The sequence below is a fragment of the Argentina silus genome (genome assembly GCF_951799395.1).
Source record: "Argentina silus genome assembly, chromosome: 9".
Taxonomy (NCBI): domain Eukaryota; kingdom Metazoa; phylum Chordata; class Actinopteri; order Argentiniformes; family Argentinidae; genus Argentina; species Argentina silus.
Genome location: NC_139663.1, coordinates 12,857,262 through 12,877,261, shown reverse-complemented (window position 1 = coordinate 12,877,261; position 20,000 = coordinate 12,857,262). Strand labels below are relative to the sequence as shown.

At 47.0% G+C, this 20,000-nt stretch overlaps 1 protein-coding gene across 1 annotated transcript in view; it reads left to right on the top strand.

Annotated features, from left to right (window-relative positions):
• plppr2a (phospholipid phosphatase related 2a) overlaps nucleotides 1–20,000 on the top strand; it is a gene marked incomplete at its 3' end in the record, with an annotated part of 36,375 nt that overhangs the window by 7,435 nt on the left and 8,940 nt on the right. Inside the window, exon 2 of the mRNA XM_083677968.1 lies at nucleotides 7,017–7,205. Coding sequence (XP_083534094.1) covers nucleotides 7,017–7,205 — 189 coding nt within the window. The remainder of the gene's footprint in view (nucleotides 1–7,016; nucleotides 7,206–20,000) is intronic.

Genomic DNA, 20,000 nt, shown 5'->3' with positions numbered 1-20,000 from the left:
CTTCTCTCTCCCCTCCTCCCTCTCCTCCCTCCCCTCCTCCCTCTCCTCCCCCTCTCCCCAGGTGTTCTGTCACGTCGGCCAGGTTCAGTGGAGCATGTGTGATGGCAGCAGAGTGGAAGGAGGAGAGGTAGTCGGGTCGGGTTCGTCCCGTAATGGACAGCATGTGTTTGATGCAGGTCCCCAGTCCAGCTCTGCATCTCAACCCACCCACTCACAAAAACACAAAACTGCTCTTTCAGAGAACACGGTTTTCAAAGTACCCAGGGACACGGACGTCCCTCTGGGAGAGACACTACAATATGGAGAATGTTTCATCTGGCTGTGGCTCTCAGAGGGACATGTTTGTTGAGGGTGAGAGAGACTTGACCCTGTTTTATTAGTATCCTGCCCCGTGGTTGTGTAGACGTATTCCAGGGGAGGCTGGTGGAGGTAGAAAACTGAGTACAGGCTCATTGTAATGCAAGGAATGGAATGAGGAATGGTATCAAACACGTGGTTTTGTTTTTTGATACCATTCCTCATTCCGTTCCATGCATTACAATGACCCTGTCCTCCGATCTCTACCTCCACCAGCGTCCACTGAGTTATAGATAATGTAGATTTACTCCTGCCGCCGTGTTCTCTCTGCTGGGGGGTCTATTGATGGTTGTCCTATCAGTGGGGTGTGTAGTCAGTCAGCAGAGCCAGGAATAAGTGAGGGGAAGATGGGTATAACATGTTCTGTGAGAAGGACAGAAGGAGAGAGAGAGAAATTAAAGAGATAAAAAGAGGGTGATACTCTCATCATGTAAAGCCCTATGAAACCTTAATCAAACACAACATCACAAACATCTCCTGGCGTAGGCTGTTAACAAGCTTGCTTGCAGGTGAGCTTCACACAGGTAACACACACTGGTATATAATGAGAGGTAAGCTGTACAGTAACAGCGTGAATTCCCATTAATGAAGCGTTCCTTGGTTGGAGCCCTCAGAAAAGCCTGTGTGTGTGTGTGTGTGTGTGTGTGTGTGTGTGTGTGTGTGTGTGTGTGTGTGTGTGTGTGTGTGTGTCCTTTCTGTCTCTCTGTCTTACACAAGTCACAGTGAGACACAATCTGTTACGTCCGTTGAACTTGAAGTGCAGAGGGACAACCATGAAATATTCACAAGAGTTAAAGCCCCTCTATGTTACAGCAGAGGGAGGGGGGGGGGATAAGGGAGAGAGGGATGGAGGGATGGAGGGAGAGGAGAGATGGAGAATGAGGGATGAAGGGCTGAGGCTAGGAGGAGAAACTGAATTTTTGGAGGAGAACCACAGGCAGAGAACAAAGGAGGGAAGGGGGGATGGAGGAGGGGAAGAGAGGGGGATGGAGGAGGAGAGGAGAGGGGGATGAAGGAGAATTATCTGAGAGGAGAGCTCGAGGGTAGAGAGGGGGATGAAGGAGGAAAAACATTGAGGGGGTGAACCACAGAGAGGGTTAAGAAAGAAAAAGAAAAGGTTGTGTTTTGAGGAGGATGAATAAAGACAGGAAATGAAAATGGGAGCCGTTGAGAGGGAAGGAGAATACACAATGTGACATTTCCAACGTCAGACATCGGCAAGCAGGTGGGGGAGTCATGTCTGCAAAGGGCACCAGGAAAGGCCTCCTGCCTGTGCCATTTTGAATAATATTAATACATTTAGAATTAATGTGAGTAACTTTTTTTTTTTAAACAACAGGGTCACTGAGGTCTGCTGTGTGCTCAGTACGGATCTTTGTTTTCAGCATGACTGCCAAGGTTAGTCTTGGATTTTTGTTTTGTTTTTTAATTGAATTGGTTTTATTAAGGAGAGACTCATTGATGGTGCCAACCATGCACAGTGCCTCTCTGTAGAAATCTACATTGTGAGAGAATGTGTCCAGGTGTGATTTGGGTAAAGATCACTGTGTTACCTGTGTGAGGTCCACATACCTCTCGTTATAGATGAGTGTGTGTTACCTGTGTGGGGCTCACATGTGAACAGGCATCTTTACAACCTACGCCAGGACATGTTTGTGATGTTGTGTTTGATTAATGTTTTATAGTCCAGACACCAGCACAGCCACATACCTCTAAATCGAGCGCTTTCGAAACCTTTCAATCATGACCAAAAGCCAATTAAAAGAGTTAATCTCAACACAAGCAAACAAAGTGAGAACCTAGCATCCGTGGGCACTGAGCACGACCCAGAGAGGTGTGTGTGTGTGTGTGTGTGACTAAGAATAGAAGGAGTGCTAGCTCCGTTAGCGGTCCACAGCCAGCTCCACATCAATTAGCACTTAGCTAGCATAATGAGCTTAGAATAGAGACCCAACCAGAACGGCCTGTCACTCAGCGTCTCGTCGATGCTAAAGTAGAGCTAATCTCCTGTCAGGTATGTTCTACGAAGTCGTACGGAATGTGTAAGATGGCAGGGTATCATACGCCGCCTTGGATATTTTAATTGAAGTGATTAAAACGTATTTGACGCCAGACTGTGAAGGAAGGTTTATTGTTGATCGATGTGACAGGAAAACTAACTGTAGATCAGGGGAGGCTGGTGGAGGCTGGTGGAGGCTGGTGGAGACTGAAATCGGACGGCGGGCTCGTTGTAATGCATGGGATGCATGTAATGATACCATTCCTCATTCCATTCCATGCATTACGTTGATACCATTCCGCATTCCATTCCATGCATTACGTTGATACCATTTTGTACAGCCTTCGATTTCTCCCTCCACCAGCCTCCCCTGAGAGGGATGTGAAAAGACTCCTCTTCACACTGCTAACGGATTGTCTTGTCTGGCTTTGACAGCTCTCTCCCTCTCTCTCATCAGGTGCTGTTATATCCACAAGCAAGGTCAAGGGTCAAGTTCTCCTTTTAAGACTCCCAGTTGTAATCTAGTGTAGCAGAGGTGATTTCGAAGCACACTCTCGTGATGAGGTTATGAGGCCCTATCTGAGACATACTCAAACATATGTACGTCTTCCAGTGATGAGAGGGGACAGGACTCTGTTGCACTGTGGGGTTTCATTTCCTGTCCAATCACAGCTGTGGGACTTCAATCAATAACCTGTGATTGGCTCACAGGAGGCCTGAGGCAGCACAGCTGGACTAGTCAGAGAGAGAGAGGGAGAGGGAGAGAGAGAGAGAGGGAGACTCAGAGAGAGATAGAGAGAGGGAGACTCAGAGAGAGAGAGAGAGTGAGTGAGAGAGAAAGGGAGACTCAGAGAGAGAGAGAGAGTGAGTGAGAGAGGGAGACTCAGAGAGAGAGACAGATAGAGAGAGAGAGACTCAGAGAGAGAGAGAGAGAGGGAGAGAGAGAGGGGGGGGAAGAAAGACGAGGGAGAGAGAGTGTTAGTGTCAGTGCTGTCAGAAGGTGAGATCAGAGGAAGGTAGAGAAGGTGTCAGGGTGTGAATAATCTGTTGTCCTGAACAACACAGGTTAAATGACTGAACCTGGCACAATAACAACAACAACAACAAGCCTAGTGTAACAGAAAATAAATTATTTTAGACATGAAATTAGGCATAGAGATTATGACTCTAGATTATGCCTCCCCCGCCTTCCACACGTATGTACTGTAGTGCCCCCTCTAAAATATTAGCTTCAACGCGCCATAGTCTGACTACTATATAGATACTCAAGAAACTATCCATCAGGGGAGGCTGGTGGAGGTAAAAATCGGAGGACGGGTATATTGTTATGTATGGAATGGAGTGAGAAATGGTATCAAACATGATACCATTCCTCATTCCATTCCATGTATTACAATGTGCCGTCCTCCCATTTCTACCTCCACCAGCCTCCCCTGCTATCAATCATTTTGAACATGTCAAAGGGTTCCGCAGTGACCTCCCACTGTTATTGAAACCAAACCTTTATCATACCGCTGTTGAACCTCGGTAGTCAGTAGCAACCGTGCTCTGAATTTTATACTGAGAATTCAAGCCAGCGCCAACGCAACATTAGCATGCTAGCTCAGAGACTACTAGAGGATGGAAGCTAATGGAACGGGAACATAATGAGTCACGTCCTCCTCCTCCTCCTCCTCCTCCTCCAAACGGCTCCCTGAGTCTGCTGACTGCTGGATGCTGTCTGCTCGGTGAGACACAGTGTGATTAACATGAGCTGGAGACCTGGAGAGCAGGGGAGGCTGGTAGTGGTAGAAATCGGAGGACGGGCTCATTGTAATTCATGGAACGGAATGAGGAATGGTATCTAACACGCATGGGGAGTCATATGCTTCTGGGAAACATTTGGGATTCTTCACAATGATATTCTGTGGTTTAGTTACAATACAGTACATAGCTGTATGGTTGGCCGACTTCGGCCAATTTCGGCTGACAGGGCACCAGAAACAATAGCCAAGTTCTTACAGTACATCCTCAGATGATGGTGATACTTGTGATAATCACACTAATGGTAATTACAGTAACTGATTGGATTTATACAGTATAGCGCTTTTCTAGACACCCAAAGTGCTTTGCATTCTTGACTTACATATAATATGGAGTAGCTACATAGGGTAGAGTTGCTACATAGGGTATGTAAAGTTGCTACATAGGGTAAGTCGCTTTGGATAAAGGTTAAATGCCATAAATGTAAATGTAACACAGTGCAACAAGAAATGCAACGGTAGGTAATAGTGTTCTCAAACTCCCATTCATTTTGACTATGTACATGTTTATATTCACATCCTCTAAAAGGGTCACCTTAAGTTGTTTGAACATTGCCATATTGTTCTATTATTACTAATGTTATCCCTATTAAAATAATCTATGTACACAATACTTTTACAAACAGAAAATACAGAAGATACACTTCCCCCCTGTACAAGTTCTCTCCTGTTAATAAATAATTGAAAAAATAATAATAATAATTGGCTTCTGGCATTACGACTGCCAACGGCCCCTGGTGTGAGCATTGATTACTTTGTCTTGTGATGACTGTTGGATAGATAATTCACTTGCTTAGACAGATGTGTTTGTTGTAAGTCGCTTTGGATAAAGGCGTCTGCTAAATGCCATAAATGTAAATGTAAATGTAAATGGTATGTGGAGTAGCTACATAGGGTATGTAGAGTAACTACATAGGGTAGAGTAGCTACATAGGGTATGTAGAGTAACTACATAGGCTACTGTATGGGCTTCCTCAAACATCATACTCACACTGGTCTCACAGTTTGTGCATACAAACACAACAGGGGAGGCTGGTGGAGGTAGAAATTGGAGGATGGGTTCATTGTAATGCACAGAATGGAATGAGCCCGTCCTCTGTTTTCTACCTCCACCAGCCTCCCCTGAAACACAGATGCTTTATCAAAGGTGCCACAAAATATGTACCATCTTATTGATATTTGATCTTACATCAATATACTTACTTTTTTAATGTCTGATAAAAAAAAAAAAAGACTGGTAAATGTTTACATTGTCTTTGCTGTCCTCTAAATCACCTGTTAGAGGTGTCAGGAGTTGTTCAATTGGGTAGAAATGCAGGAGATGCCCATGGTCATTCTACAAGAGTCTTAATATATGCCATTTAGCTGACGCTTTTATCCAAAGCGACTTACATTGCAGTGAGTGCATACATTTCAGTATATCTGGTCTCAGCAGGAATCAAACCCACAACCTAAGCGTTGTTAGCGCCATGCTCTACCAACTGAGCCACAGAGGACCACATTATACAGTCTCATATCTGGAACAGAGGAGATGAACACAATGGTTTTTATACAATCTCATATCTGGTATAGAGGAGATGGAAATTCGGAATATGATGAACCCGTCTCTCTACAGTTATATTCCTCACCATGACAACCGCACATGGCAAAACATGTCTCTTTCTCAAGGGAGGCCAGAGAGAGAGGAGATAATTCTGAACAAATCCGAAAAACTGGCAGTGTTTATAAATATCTGAGCATCCTTGTTGTGTGCGTGCGTGCGTGCGTGCGTGCGTGCGTGCGTGCGTGCGTGCGTGCGTGCATGTTTGTGCCCTCCAACTCATCCTGTCCTGAGTCTCCTTCTCTGGGGATCTGCAGAGAGGCAGGCAGGGGGGATTAGTAACCCTTCACTGCCCTGCTAAATGAGACCACAACAGTGGAGGCTGGTGGAGGTAGAAATCAGAGGATGGGCTCATTGTAATGCATGGAATGGAATGAAGAATGGTATCAAACACGTGTGAATTCGAAAGTGAGATTTGGTGCAAAATACTGCAGGGAGACGTGACTTTAAATGGCATGTTTTTACTGTGTTTTAACAATTCGCAATTTAGGTCCAATGTCTTTTTTCCAATGTGCCCAGCACTGTTTGAAAAGTAAAATAAGAACAACATTGGATTAGACTTTAAACTTGATGCAGCTTCAAATGTGAGGCATATGAGTGCAATCAGCGAAGCTGTTTTAAGGACGTTAATGATCGCATTCATGCACTCCTGTGCACATGCTCACTCATACCTCACACACAGCATCCAAAAATACACCCACGGCTCCTCTGTAGTAGACTCTTATACGCCAGCAGCACAGAAACAAATGCTAGCGGTCGGTTCCCCCCCCTCACACACACGCCTTTCTCCCTCCCTCCCTCCCTCCCTCCCTCCCTCTCTCTCTCTCTCTCTGCCATTCTTTGTTTTCTCCTCATGGTGCAGCAGAACCCCCCTTTCTTTTCTTTATTCCATCATTTCATCTCCGGATGAGAAACACTTCTCTCCTTCTCTCTCTGCCCCTCTGCTCTTTCTCTCTCTTTCTATCCTTTTCCCACTCTCTCCCCCTCCCCCTTCCTCCCTCTCTCTCCCCCCCCCTCTCTCTCTCTCTCTCTCTCACACTGATCTGGCCAGACTTGACAGTAGTAGCTCGCTCCCTCTTGATTTCTGCGCTGGACCTCTCTCACACCCTTTCTCCTATGCCTCTCTCTGTGGACGAGGGAGACCGGGACTTGACTCTCCCTCCTTCCTCTCCTCCTCCTCCTCCTCCTCCTCTTCTTCCTCCTCTGCCTCCTCCTTCTCTTCTCCTTGCCTAACGTGGGGACCATGTTCTATTTCCAGCTGGTGATCATGGCCGGAACGGTTCTCCTGGCGTACTACTTTGAGTACACAGACACGTTCCCCGTCCACGTCCAGGGGTTCTTCTGTTACGACAAGACGTTCTCCAAGCCGTACCCTGGTCCGGATGAGACCAGCAAGATCCCCCCGGTGCTGGTCTACTCCCTGGTCACAGCCATCCCCACCTTCACGGTAAGAGCATGGTTGTTTATGCAGCGCTGCTGTGTGTGTGTGTGTGTGTGTGTGTGTGTGTGTGTGTGTGTGTGTGTGTGTGTGTGTGTTTGTGTGTTTGTGAGAGCTCCGGTTAAAGGTGAGAACTTGTGAAAGTGTGAGCATGAGAGCTATAGAGCATGTGTGATTCTGAGCAGGTTAGGGTAAGGGCATGTCTGAGATGGGGGGGGTGTTTAAGTGGTTTTGCATGTACTGTATGCTGTTTGTGGCTGTTTGTGGCATGTGTGTGTGTGTGTGTGTGTGTGTGTGTGTGTGTGTGTGTGTGTGTGTGTGTGTGTGTGTGTGTGTGTGTGTATGTGTGTTCTGTATATTCCTATTTGTCTGAATCTTGAGTCTTGTCTGTCATTTCCAGTCTCCTTCTGCCCTATGACAGACAGGGTGAACAGCTTGGTAAGCTGCGTGGAGCCCCTTCCATCCCTTACAGAGCCTGTCACTGAAAAAGTGTGTGTGTGTGTGTGTGTGTGTGTGTGTGTATATCAGACCAGGAGGAGAGAGCTCAGGCCTGTGTGTGTGTGTGTGTGTGCGTGTGTGCGTGACAGAAATAGAGATAGATAAAAGATAGACTCCACACAATGTAGAGATGTAATGGAAACAGACAAGAGTCAGGGGAAGATGGCGAGAGAGTGAGAAGAGATGACATGGAAACAGAGGAAAGTTGTAGAGGCTGAGTGATATAGACAGTAGACACTTATCTAATGGAGATAGAACGCTACACTGAAGGAGACAATGAACAGACACAAAGAAACAGTGACGGTAATGTGGATGGAAAGGCAGCAGGGCTGTGTGAGAGGGAGGGTGTGTGTGTGTGTGTGTGTGTGTGTGTGTGTGTGTGTGTGTGTGTGTGTGTGTGTGTGTGTGTGTGTGTGTGTGTGTGCCCGCACGCGCGTGTGTGCTGTGAAGCCCCCAGCGTGAGAGGGAATCAGGGAGCGTGAAACATGGAACACCTGGCATTGGCACTGAACACAGACCAAACCTGGCTGGCTGGCATCACAACCAGACCACAGATAAACCCTATCTGGTGATCTGGCTAGAACAACCACAACCAGACCAAAATAGACTGAACCTGACTGACTGGCTTAACCACACATGACCACAACTAGACCACAGTAAACTAACTGGTATCTGGTGATCTGGCTGAAACAACCACATCAAACTGCATAATACTGAAACCACAAACATATGACTTGGCTTAAAAAAAAAAGGTGTGGTAGTCATGGCAATGCTTTTCTATTGTAGCAGGCTGAAGGGTGTGGGGTTTCCACGCCACCAAGTTTGATAACAAACACACACACAAAGTACAATTTTAATGCAATTGGGAAGTTTATTCTGGGTTATTTATTTATTTGCCACGGGGGCGGTCAGCTATCTATTCAAAGTCCACAATCCTTACTCAAAGTCCCTTGTCCGTTATCCAGGGGTAGTCCAAAAGCGGGTCCTCAGTCAAAACAGTTCGTTACACAGTGGGGGTAATCTGACAGTCCAGGTCACAGCGGGTAATCACACAGACACTGTAATGCAGTACACCAAGGCGGAGGACTCAATCGCACGACTCGGGACAAAAGCTTAATCCAAAAGAGTAATCCTTTTAATTCAGCAAAGAATTCGATACACAGGTAGACAATGGTGGAGAGACAGATAATCCAGAAAGGGAGTAGGCAAAGTTGGGTTCGGTACACGGGTAGGCAATTCAAAAATACAGGCAGGTAATCCAGGAAAGGAGAAGACAAAGTAGATTCGGTACACGAGTATGCAATTCAAAAATACAGGCAGATAATCCAAAAAGGGGCAGGCAAAAGGCAAAGTCGGAATAATAACAAAGATCAAAAACCAGGAATACTAAACACTTGAAATGAACGCTGGAACGCTTGACTCATGGTACAAAGACAAACTGGCAACGACACTGGGGAAACATACAGACTAAATGAATGATGATGAGGAACATCTCGGCATCTCTCCTTGCTTCCGGTATACGGTAGAGTCTCAACTTCACCTTTTTCCCAGGCTCGGTGATGACGCTGTGCTGTACCAGATCGGTGTGTCCCGGTTCACTGGAGAACACGTCCTGGTTTCGGCCGACCAACTCCTTCAACTTCTGCTTCTGGGCTGGGCTCAGCTGTTCCCCCAGTGGCACCTCCACATGCCTGGTCTCGGTGGTAGCCTTCTTTGGAGGAATAGAGCAGAGTACATCACGTGCATTCCATTTCTTAATGGGTTCACATGGCGCCTATGTCCCGGCTATCGGACCCTGTAATTAATTTCACCCACCTTCTCAAGCACTTCGCATGGCCCGTTCCATTGGGCCAGAAACTTATACTGTTGTGGGGACCAGCACCAACACCTTGTCTCCAGGCTGGAAGTCTCGCCGTTTCGCCCCTCTGTTGTAGATCCACGTTTGGCATACCAGGAGCCACAGAGTTGCTACTTGTCCCCCACGTGTTCCACCATGGTTCAAAGGAACGACGGTTGCTGTACCCAGGCTTCTTTAGCCACGTCCAGCAGGCCTCTGGGTCGTCTCCTGTACAGGAGTTCTAAGGGGGAGAACCCTGTGGATGCTTGGGGCACTTCTCAGATCGAAAACATCAGGTAGGGGAGAACAGCAACTCACGTGTGATTCCTTTGGTAGCCATGGTACACAGGGGAATGGCTTCTGGGTACCTGGTGGCATAATCCAGTATTACCAGGATGTATTGGTGCCCTCGGGTGCTCTTGGGTAGCGGTCTCACCAGGTCCATTGCGATCCTGCTGAAAGGAACTGAAATAACGGGTAGGGGAATTAAGAGGCTGTGGAAGTGTCGTTTTGGCGCCACCTGCTGGCACTCCAGGCAACTGTGGCAGTAATCTTCCACTGCTCTCTTCACACCAGGCCAGTAGAATCAGGTCTTGATCCAGTCTAAGGTCTTCTCCACCCCTAGGTGAGACCCAAGAAGGTGGGAGTGCATCAACTGCAGGACAGATTGCACAAAGGGATGGGCACCAACAACAACTCCACACATCCGTTGTTCTTCTTCACAACCTGATACAACAATGTATTCTTCATGGCAAAATGGGGGTATGTGATCTGTCTTACCCCCTCCATGGGCTTCCCATCCACCACGGTCACCTGCTGGAGAGCACTGGCCAGGTTGGGATCCTCCAGTTGGGCCGTCCCGAACCGGCCCGTTAGTGAGGCGGGCTCTGGCGCCTCCTCATGGTGAATCAGGAATAGGTCGCCCAGACTCGCCTCACCTTCCTCCCGTCTTGCTTCCCCCCGAGTCACTCTCAGAGCGGGGGTCGGTTGACGCCTGGTGGTCCACTTCCTGTAAACCACACTCCTTCTTGCAGCTCTCACGCCTCTCTGGCTTCCTCCTCCCTTTGGGTTCCCTCAGTTCCCTCGGTACCCCCGTCTCCAGACATACTGGCCCAGGTTCGGGATGACTCCCACTGGTCCACAGGTGGCTACCTCACTGGCTGAGGCCGAAGGCATCTGTACATCGCAGCTCAGACAGGTCCAGGCGATGGACAGGTCCAGGCGGTCCCAGCTCGCCACACTTGTAGCACTTCCTGCTGTCCTTGTTCAGGAAGGGCCGTCATCTCAGGGAGCTGGCTTTTGGTATCCCTCCATCCTTGGCTGCGGTCTAGGCGTGATCCTCCATCCTTTTCCGCTCCTTTAGGCGAGTGGTGGGTTCCGCCTTCAGTGGTCGTCGACTGCGCTGGACCTCCAAAGCCACCTGTTGACCTTCCACCAGTTCCACCAGCTGATCCGCGCTCTGCGGGTTGGCTTGGCTTGCTAACTTTTTAGCTTTGTACAGGAGAGAGCGTAGAAACTTGTCCATGACCACTTTTTTAATGTCCGTGACAGTCTGTGGCGCAGCAATTAGCCAGCTCTTGGCCAGCCTAATCAGATCGTGCATTTGCGATCAGGGGGACATTGTAGCATCATACACCCAATCATGAAACCACACCAGCGCAGGATCTCCTTTTTCAGCTCCTCGTAGTGCGTCAGATCCTGATAGGCCTTTTGTGCCGCACCTGACAGGAAGGGTGCTAGCACGCTGGCCCATACCTGGCCTTACCTGGTCCAAATACATAAGACTTCATGACCTTTCCTGGTCCAAACACATTAGACTTCAGGACCTTACCTGGTCTAAACACATTAGTCTTCAGGACCTTACTTGGTCTAAACACATGAGTCTTCAGGACCTGGTCTAAATCATCACATCACACTACAAAAGCTGACCTGGCTAAAAAGTTCTTCAGACTAACTTGTGACCTGGGTCAAGCCTCATCAGAGTGCATCAGAACACATCCAGAACATGCGCTAATCTGAACTGACAAGGAGTCCAATGTGTAACCAACCAGTAGGCAGGATTATCAGTGACTTCCCCTGTGGAACGTGGACCTGCACCTGTGGTAATAAAGTACAGAATGTTAAAGTGCTGAAAGAAGGTTTTTTGATCCGCATTTGATCCCTTTTAAACAGACTCAGAGTCAGATCTTATTTTCCTTAGTCTCTCTAGTCTCCATTTGTTCACCATTGTATTGGAGTCAGTGTCATAGTCCTCCAGGAACAGTGGGAGGCTCTCAAACATCCCCCAGGAGTCCCCTCGTTCCTAATTAAAGTCATCAGTCATCCTTTGAAGTCTCAGTTCTGTATTAGTGTCTGATCCCCCGCTTGCTGTCCGATCTACACAGAATGAGTTGAGGACTTAATCTCCTCTCACCACAGTGTGCGTGCGTGCGTGCGTGCGTGCGTGCGTGCGTGCGTGCGTGCGTGCGTGCGTGCGTGCGTGCGTGCGTGTGTGCGTTGTTTACTGTGCGTGCATGCAAGAGAGAGAGAGTGAGAGAGACAGAGAGAGAGAGAGAGAGAGAGAGAGAGAGACCCCTCTCCCCCAGACCACTGCATCGTTAATGTGTTCAACCGGCCCTGTGGGTGTCTGTTCTGTCCACTAATGTGTCTGAGGGTTCTGACAGCAACATTAGGAGCCTGCCCGGTGATAAGGTCACACTTCTCAGCCCAGGTCTGTGATCTGTAACATCCTAATAGGTGCTGAAAGTTTGGCCCCAACTCCTGATGGACGTCTAAAGCTGAGGGAATGGTGTCGGTGTGGATGTTAGGTTAGTGTTGGTGTTCAGTGGGCTTTGGGAGGTATAAATGACAGGTAGATTGTTTTTGTTTGACTCTCTAATAGATCTTGTTGCAGTATACTGCACACATTGGCTAGCATAGAGAAATCGCACGCTTGAATGACCCTGACCGACCTTCGATATGAATCTTGATTTTTTTTAATTTCATATTGTGCAAATGAACGATCCACACGTTTCGCATTTGCATTGACAGATTGCTTCTTCTACGTTGACCTTATTGTGATTGGTTTCAGCTGTTTACTCAGGCGTAGTGGAGGCTGGTGGAGGTAGAATGGGAGGATGACCTCATTGTAATGCATGGAATGGAATGAGGAATGGTATCAAACACGTGATTTCTTCCTCCACCAGCCTCCGCTGCTCAAGCATGTTTAGGGAGTGTGAGGTATAGCAGGATCGTGATTAGGAGGTACAGTTGGTGTCACCAACATGGACTTTTCTCTGTACTCCCGCTGCTATATATCCTAGTTTTTAAAATGTATGTATTCCGTGTCTATGCTTGTAACTAGCCACCGCAGCCCTAGTCAAAGTAGACAGAAAACCCTGTCGCTGTCGACATCAGCTAGGGCTACGGTGGCTAAAGCTAACTAGCATAGACATTAGCAATGAGCAAAAAGCTCTGCCATGGTTGCTATAAACAACGGCGAGAACGCGAGAGGATGACGTCACCTTCAACGGAAACCATATACTGTCTAGCCACAGCTGCAGACTTGACCTGCATCCCTACAGGAGGTCAAAGGTCACACACACCATGGTGTTTACGTTCATCATCTGGACTCTCTCTCCTTGTCTCTCCCTCTCTGTCTATCTCTTTCTCTCTTTCTTCCTCTGTGTGTGTGTCTGTCAATGAAATTATTCCAGAAAACAAGTGAACTTTAAAATGCCAGCTGCATTTAGTTAATATTAATGAATTCTATCCGGTAGGATACTGTCTGTTCTTACCCCAAGGCATTTACTGCATTTGCAGTAACTTTGGACTTAGACTGCATACGCATACGCATACACACACACGCACGCACGCGCACACACACACACACACACACACACACACACACACACACACACACACACACACACACACACACACACTTGAGTTTGGTTCATTCTTGGGGCATCTGAGAAGCAGCTCTAATGGTGCTCACAAGTCAGTTAATTCCATGATGAATTAAAATGCCTTGCAGTAGATTCGATCTGACAGTTGATGTGTCAGAATGTGTGTGTGTGTGTGTGTGTGTGTGTGTGTGTGTGTGTGTGTGTGTGTGTGTGTGTGTGTGTGTGTGTGTGTGAGAGAGACAAAGAGTGTGTGTTGTAGATGCGTCCCCAGGAGACCCATTTTAATTCCTTCTAATCTGAATATGGATAAAGACATGAATCATCTGATTAACCTGTGTTCACCATCTGATTAACCTGTGTTCACCATCTGATTAACCTGTGCTCTCTCTCTAAGTCTGTAAGAGACAGTTCTCTATTGAACCTGCCCCTACAGATCAGTCTCAGGGGGAAAACACTGAACCACAGAGTGAATCCTATTACAGTACTACAGATGCAAGTCATCCTCATCTCCTTTTCTCCTCCCTGATCTAAGAGGATTGGACAGGAGAGGACAATGTGATGAGTCTGAGTCTGAAGAACCTGAAGAATATCAGCTCCAGTTGTAATACTGGAAATCTGCCTTTGATATTACTACACCACCACCTATTCACACACACACACACACACACACACACACACACACACACACACACACACACACGTGTTTGATACTATTCCTCATTCCATTCCATGCATTACAATGAGCCTGTCTTCCAATTTCTACCTCCACCAGCCTCCACTGATCTACAGAATTCCCTTACTATGATGATGAATAGATCAAGCAAGTCGAGGCAAGGCCTTGTACACTTGCACCAACTTGAAGACCAACACCTTTCTTGAAAGATGTCCCACGGCCTGTCAGATGACTTTGTCATCTCACCGTTCCTCACCCCTCCTCACCCGTTCCTCACCCTTCCTCACCCCTCCTCAGCCGTTCTTCACCCTCTGCGTCTTGCCTCGCAATTAACACCTCCCGTCTCAGGGCTGACAGAAAACACAGCAGCTTGCGCGCTAGCTCGCTAATTGGCGCAGAGACCGTGCCAATTAAAACAGTAATGTTTGGTGTTTCTTCTCCGTTTCCTGTTGCTCGAAGGCTGCGAGTTGAGTTTGAGGGAGTGACTGCTGAACTGTCTGAATCACTGGCTGACCCCGCAGGGTGGATGGTCTGACTGTTTATACACTCTGAGATGCTAATGATCTACTGCGGTCATCATAATGATCGTCTCCATTGAATCTGACGAACCACATCGACATGCTACTGTACTGTAGGTCCTCAGAGAGTCCTCGAGGAGCGTCATGGTTTTAGTGTTGACATGAAGCCCCCTCATGTGTTACCTAGGGGACCAACTGAACTCCACTTCCTCTCTCACCCAGGGGAAAGGCATGACATCACTTCCTCTAACGTACTCTCTGAATCATTGGCTGAGACCCGCAGGGGTGGATGAAAGCAAGGGTTTGACTGTTTATACTTTCTGAGACGTGAATGATTCACTGTGTGGCTGGGTTTGTCACATGTGGTGATTTGGTTGAGTACTGTAACTACAGTAGGGGAGACTGGGGACAAATGTTACAGGGGTCAGTTGTAACACGCTGCTTTTCTCCAATCAGAAACAAGTTAGAGAGATGCAACTCAGTCAGCACATGCACAGTTAGGTTTACTCTATGAATGAAAAAAAAAGTATTTTTCTTTTGCTATCTTTAATGTCTATGAATCCAAACTTTTTTAACCAATCCCGTAGTTTTACAGCATAAAAGGGTCCAATCAAGAAAGGGCTTACTGCACTGTTATCGTGTTATCCAGTCCAATCAAACAACACATCAACAAACTTTTTTTCCCCTGTTATTTGCCTACAAAAATATCAGCTAAAGACCAAAACTATGTCCCAGTGTTTTACACAACAGTGGAGTCAAGTTGTCTAGTAGGCCTACTCCGTGCAATGTAGTGCTGCAACACAAGAGAAAGTCATTAATCTTGTTAGAACTGAGCACAAAGTACATTGTATTGCTATAAGTGAAATTAACATTGTATCACAAAAAAAAACATTGAAACAACATTTGAAATCCTGGAGGGAGTCATTAAAGGCATTAATGGAGCATTAGTGTGTGTTTATTTTGTCTTCTGCATTTTGTTGGGACTTCAGTGGGGTTTTTTTTGTTTGTTTTTTAAGGTGTTACATTTGCCCCTACGTACTGTTACAATTGCCCCCACTCATGGTAAGTTTCTGATATGAAATGACTGGTCTAGGCTGAGTGGTCTCTGAGTAATAGACTTAATTGTCAAACATCTCACAATTGCCCCCAGTCCCCTCTATGACGCCTAGGCATGAGAAGAAGTTGATGTGAAATCAGAATCAGAATCAGAATTCTTTTATTTGGCAGAGTATATTTGCACATACAGGAAATTGACTTGGTGAGGTTGGTGCATGGGACATAAAATCCAATGATATGAGATGCTACCCCTCCCCTCCCCACCCCCTCCTCACCCTTCCAGCTCTCACATCCCCCCTCCTCACTCTCTCTTCACCCCTCCTCACCCCTTCCTCTCACCCCTCCTTACCCTCCTCACCCTCTCAGCTCTCTCATCCCCCCTCCTCACCCCCCCTCTTTACCCATCTCACCCTCTCCTCACCCTCTCCTCACCCCCCTCACCTCTTCCTCCCACCCCTCCTCACCTCCCCCTTCTCGCGTGGTGCTCTTTCTATATCAGACACACTACTGTACTGTAGGTCCTCAGACAGTACTCAGAGAGCATCATGGTTTTAGTGTTGACATGAAGTCCCCTCATGTGTTACCTAGGGGACCAACTGAACTCCACTTCCTCTCTCACCCAGGGGAAGGCATGGCATCGCTTCCTCTAATGAGTGTGTGTTGTGGACATCAAAAAAGACAAGTGTCCTAACCATATGACTACACACACACACACGCACACACACACACGCACACGCATTCATGCACACACACACACACACGCACACACACACACACACACACGCACACACACACACACACACACACAGAGGAGAGAGATAGCCATGTTATTTATATTTTGTCAACATTTATTTTATGTTCTTATTATAATGTCTTATTGTGCTAATAAAGCATGTTGAATTGAATTGAGGGGGGGGGGGGGGGGGGGCGAGTAAGAGAGAGGGGGGGTAAGAGAGAGAGGGGGGGGGGAGTAAGAGAATGAGGTTAGAAAGAGTTTAAATGTGTTTAAAAGTTGATAAGGGGAGTGGATTTAGAAACTGAGAGGAACTATAGGTCCAAACAGACATGGTGGAGTTGTAGATGGGAGTGGGAGAGATGGTTGGATAGTGTGGGACAGGGGAGGCTGGGGGAGGTAGAAATCAAAGGACGGCTCATTGTAATGCATGGAATGGAATAAGGTAAGTATTAAACACTACCTCCACCAGCCTCCACTAATGTAGGAGTCTGTAGTTTGACTTCCTCAGGCCTTAGAGAAGAAAGCAGTAGGTCTAGAGAGGTTGAGGTGAACACTATAGATTGTTCTCCAAGAAATAGAAAGATTGAACTAATGGAAGGAGACAAGGAGGAAAGAAATATGTTTTTCTCTTCACAGCACCCTGAAGTGGTTACCATGGTACTGTACACAAATAGCTAGCAGTGTGGCGCTGTATCCAACTGAATTTACAGCTGTCTCCACAGTCCCTGTCCGCTCCTTTCCTTTCCTCTCCTCTCCTCTCCTCTCCTCTCCTCTCCTCTCCTCTCCTCTCCTCTCCTCTCCTCTTTCTCTGAACACTATCTCAGCCATGATCTGACTGATCCCAATCACTTCACTGAGCACCGATCTGAACAAACAGATTGTGTTCTCCCTCTATCTTCCTTTCTATATCTTTTCTTCTTCTTCTCTCATTCTCTTTCTTCTGTGCCCTCTGTGCTCTCTCTCTCTCTCTCTCTCTCTCGCTCCTCTCTTTGTGAGGGTGTCTACATTATGGCTCAGTACGCTCCATGTAGTACTAGCCTGGTTCGCCTGAGGATGTTGTTTCATCAACCTGATTGGACGTGGAGCCTATACAGTACTATACATGCTTTTGTGGTAGTGTGTGTGTGTGTGTGTGTGTGTGTGTGTGTGTGTGTGTGTGTGTGTGTGTGTGTGTGTGCGTATGTTTTGTCTGGTGGACACTGCCCACACTGGGCCACAGAGACCACAGACACCCACACTGGGTCAGAGATCTGCACTGGGCCACAGAGACCCACACTGGGCCACAGAGACCCACACTGGCCCACAGAGACCCACACTGGGCCACAGAGACCCACACTGGCCCACAGAGACCCACACTGGGCCACAGAGACCACAGAGACCCTCACTGGGCCCGACTGCCAGGGTGGCCTGCTCCACTCAGCACCTCAGAGACCAGACCACTGACCAGAGACTGGACTACTGACCAGACCACTGACCAGACCACTGACCAGAGACTGGAACACTGACCAGACCACTGACCAGACCACTGACCAGAGACTGGACTACTGACCAGACAACTGACCAGACCACTGACCAGAGACTGGACCACTGACCAGACAACTGACCAGACCACTGACCAGAGACTGGACCACTGACCAGACAACTGACCAGACCACTGACCAGCAGCCAGACCTGTTATAATATATCACCTATTCTCACTCTGTCTCAGCTCTGCTTCTCTTTCATTTCCATTCACACCTCTTTCTCCTTCTCACTCTCCTCTGCTCTGCTTTTCTTCTTTTCACTTCCTCCCTCTACCATTTTCCTTCCTCCTCTCTTTTAGCCTCTCGTCCACTCATTTCCTTCCTTCCTTTTTCTTTTTCCTCCTCTCTTTCTGCCTCTCCTCTTGTTTTTTCATGTTTATTTTCGTTCACAGAAATTAGACTCCATGTGCAGTTTGGATTAGCTGTGAGACCTTGTTTAGTGTTGTGTGTGTTGTTGTTGTTGTTGTTGTTGTTGTTGTTGTTGTTGTTCCTTGACCTTGTTTGTAGGTTTAGATAGAGAGAGGTTCGATTGAGGAACAGAATGAGCAAGAACAAGAGGATGATAGATAGATTGTTGTAGATAGAGAAAGAGGGAGAGAGGGGGGCACAGAGGGAGAGGGAGAGGGAGAGAAAGAGAAAAAACAGGCTCTGCGTCTCACCTGCATCAGTGGTACACAGTAACTCTCCAGACGAGGACATAGAATTTAGAGGGATTTAACAGAAGAGATTTAGAAAACGAGAGCATGAAATGGAAGAGGACAAGGACGGAGAGAGAGGATAAAGAGAGAAAAAGAGAGAGAGAGAGAGGGAGGGAGAAATGCTAACCTACTTTCCCTATAGGAGACTGGGAGAGCAAAACAACATTTGTATAAAGAGTGATTGACACAACAAGAGAGAGGGAGGATGGAGTGGTTATGCAAGGACGGGTATATCACAGTAAACGGGATAGGGTTGGGTAAGACTATGTAAACCATTGCTTATTGGAGCACAGTAAACTGACTAAACAGCCATAATCCTACAACATGCCGTTTGACCATATAAGGAGTGAAAGTTTTTTTGTTCTTTCCACAGATGAGTGTTATTTACAGTTATTTCCCCCTTCGCATCAGTGGGTTATCAACGTCCAGTTCATTGGCGTGGTGTGTGTGTGTGTGTGTGTGTGTGTGTGTGTGTGTGTGTGTGTGTGTGTGTGTGTGTGTGTGTGTGTGTGTGTGTATATGTGTGTGCTTGTGCGTGTACTCATTTCATCCAACCGAGATCTCTTTCTCTCTTGAGATGATTCATGAAAAAAACTTTTACTCAGGCCAGCTGTTGATGATCTACAGGCCTCTTCTCCTCTCAACATGATGGCACTCTAGTACGTGTGTGTGTGTGTGTGTGTGTGTGTGTGTGTGTGTGTGTGTGTGTGTGTGTGTGTGTGTGTGTGTGTGTGTGTGTGTGTGAACAGGAGCTACTCTGTAGAACATGATGAGCTCCAACAGACTCTCTGAGGCCCACAGTACGACTCCATTTAAATGAGTGTAGTGTATTATTCTATTCTCTAATGACTTAATTCAAACAAATGTTCCATGTGGCCTTTATTCTCGTACGAGTCTTGCTGTGTCTGCCTATTCTCCTATGAGTTCATTAAAATGAGTTTTATGAACAGAATATTGTCTCCTCAGGGGCTGCTCAACTTATATACACTCCTATGAATTCATTTCAGCAAGGCTTGTAGTCTTACCAGAGGCAGTTTCAACTCAGATATAGTCAGTATACAGTATATAGTCAGTATGTAGTCTTCATTTTGTCTATTATCTCAGTCAGGGGAGGCTGGTGGAGGTAGAAATCGGAGGACGGGGTCAATGTAATGCATAGAATGGAATGAGCAATGGTACACACGTGTTCCATACAACTTCAGTGCTGGAGAGCCACTGGGTGTGTAGGTTTAACACACCTTAAATAAATAGATAATAATCAACCAATCATGGTCTTCTATCTGGATTAAGTATATTAGTTCTGGGACGGAACACAATACTGTGGACCCATTGGATCAGGAATGGAGTTGGAACCATAGAATTAGAATGAGTAGAATGG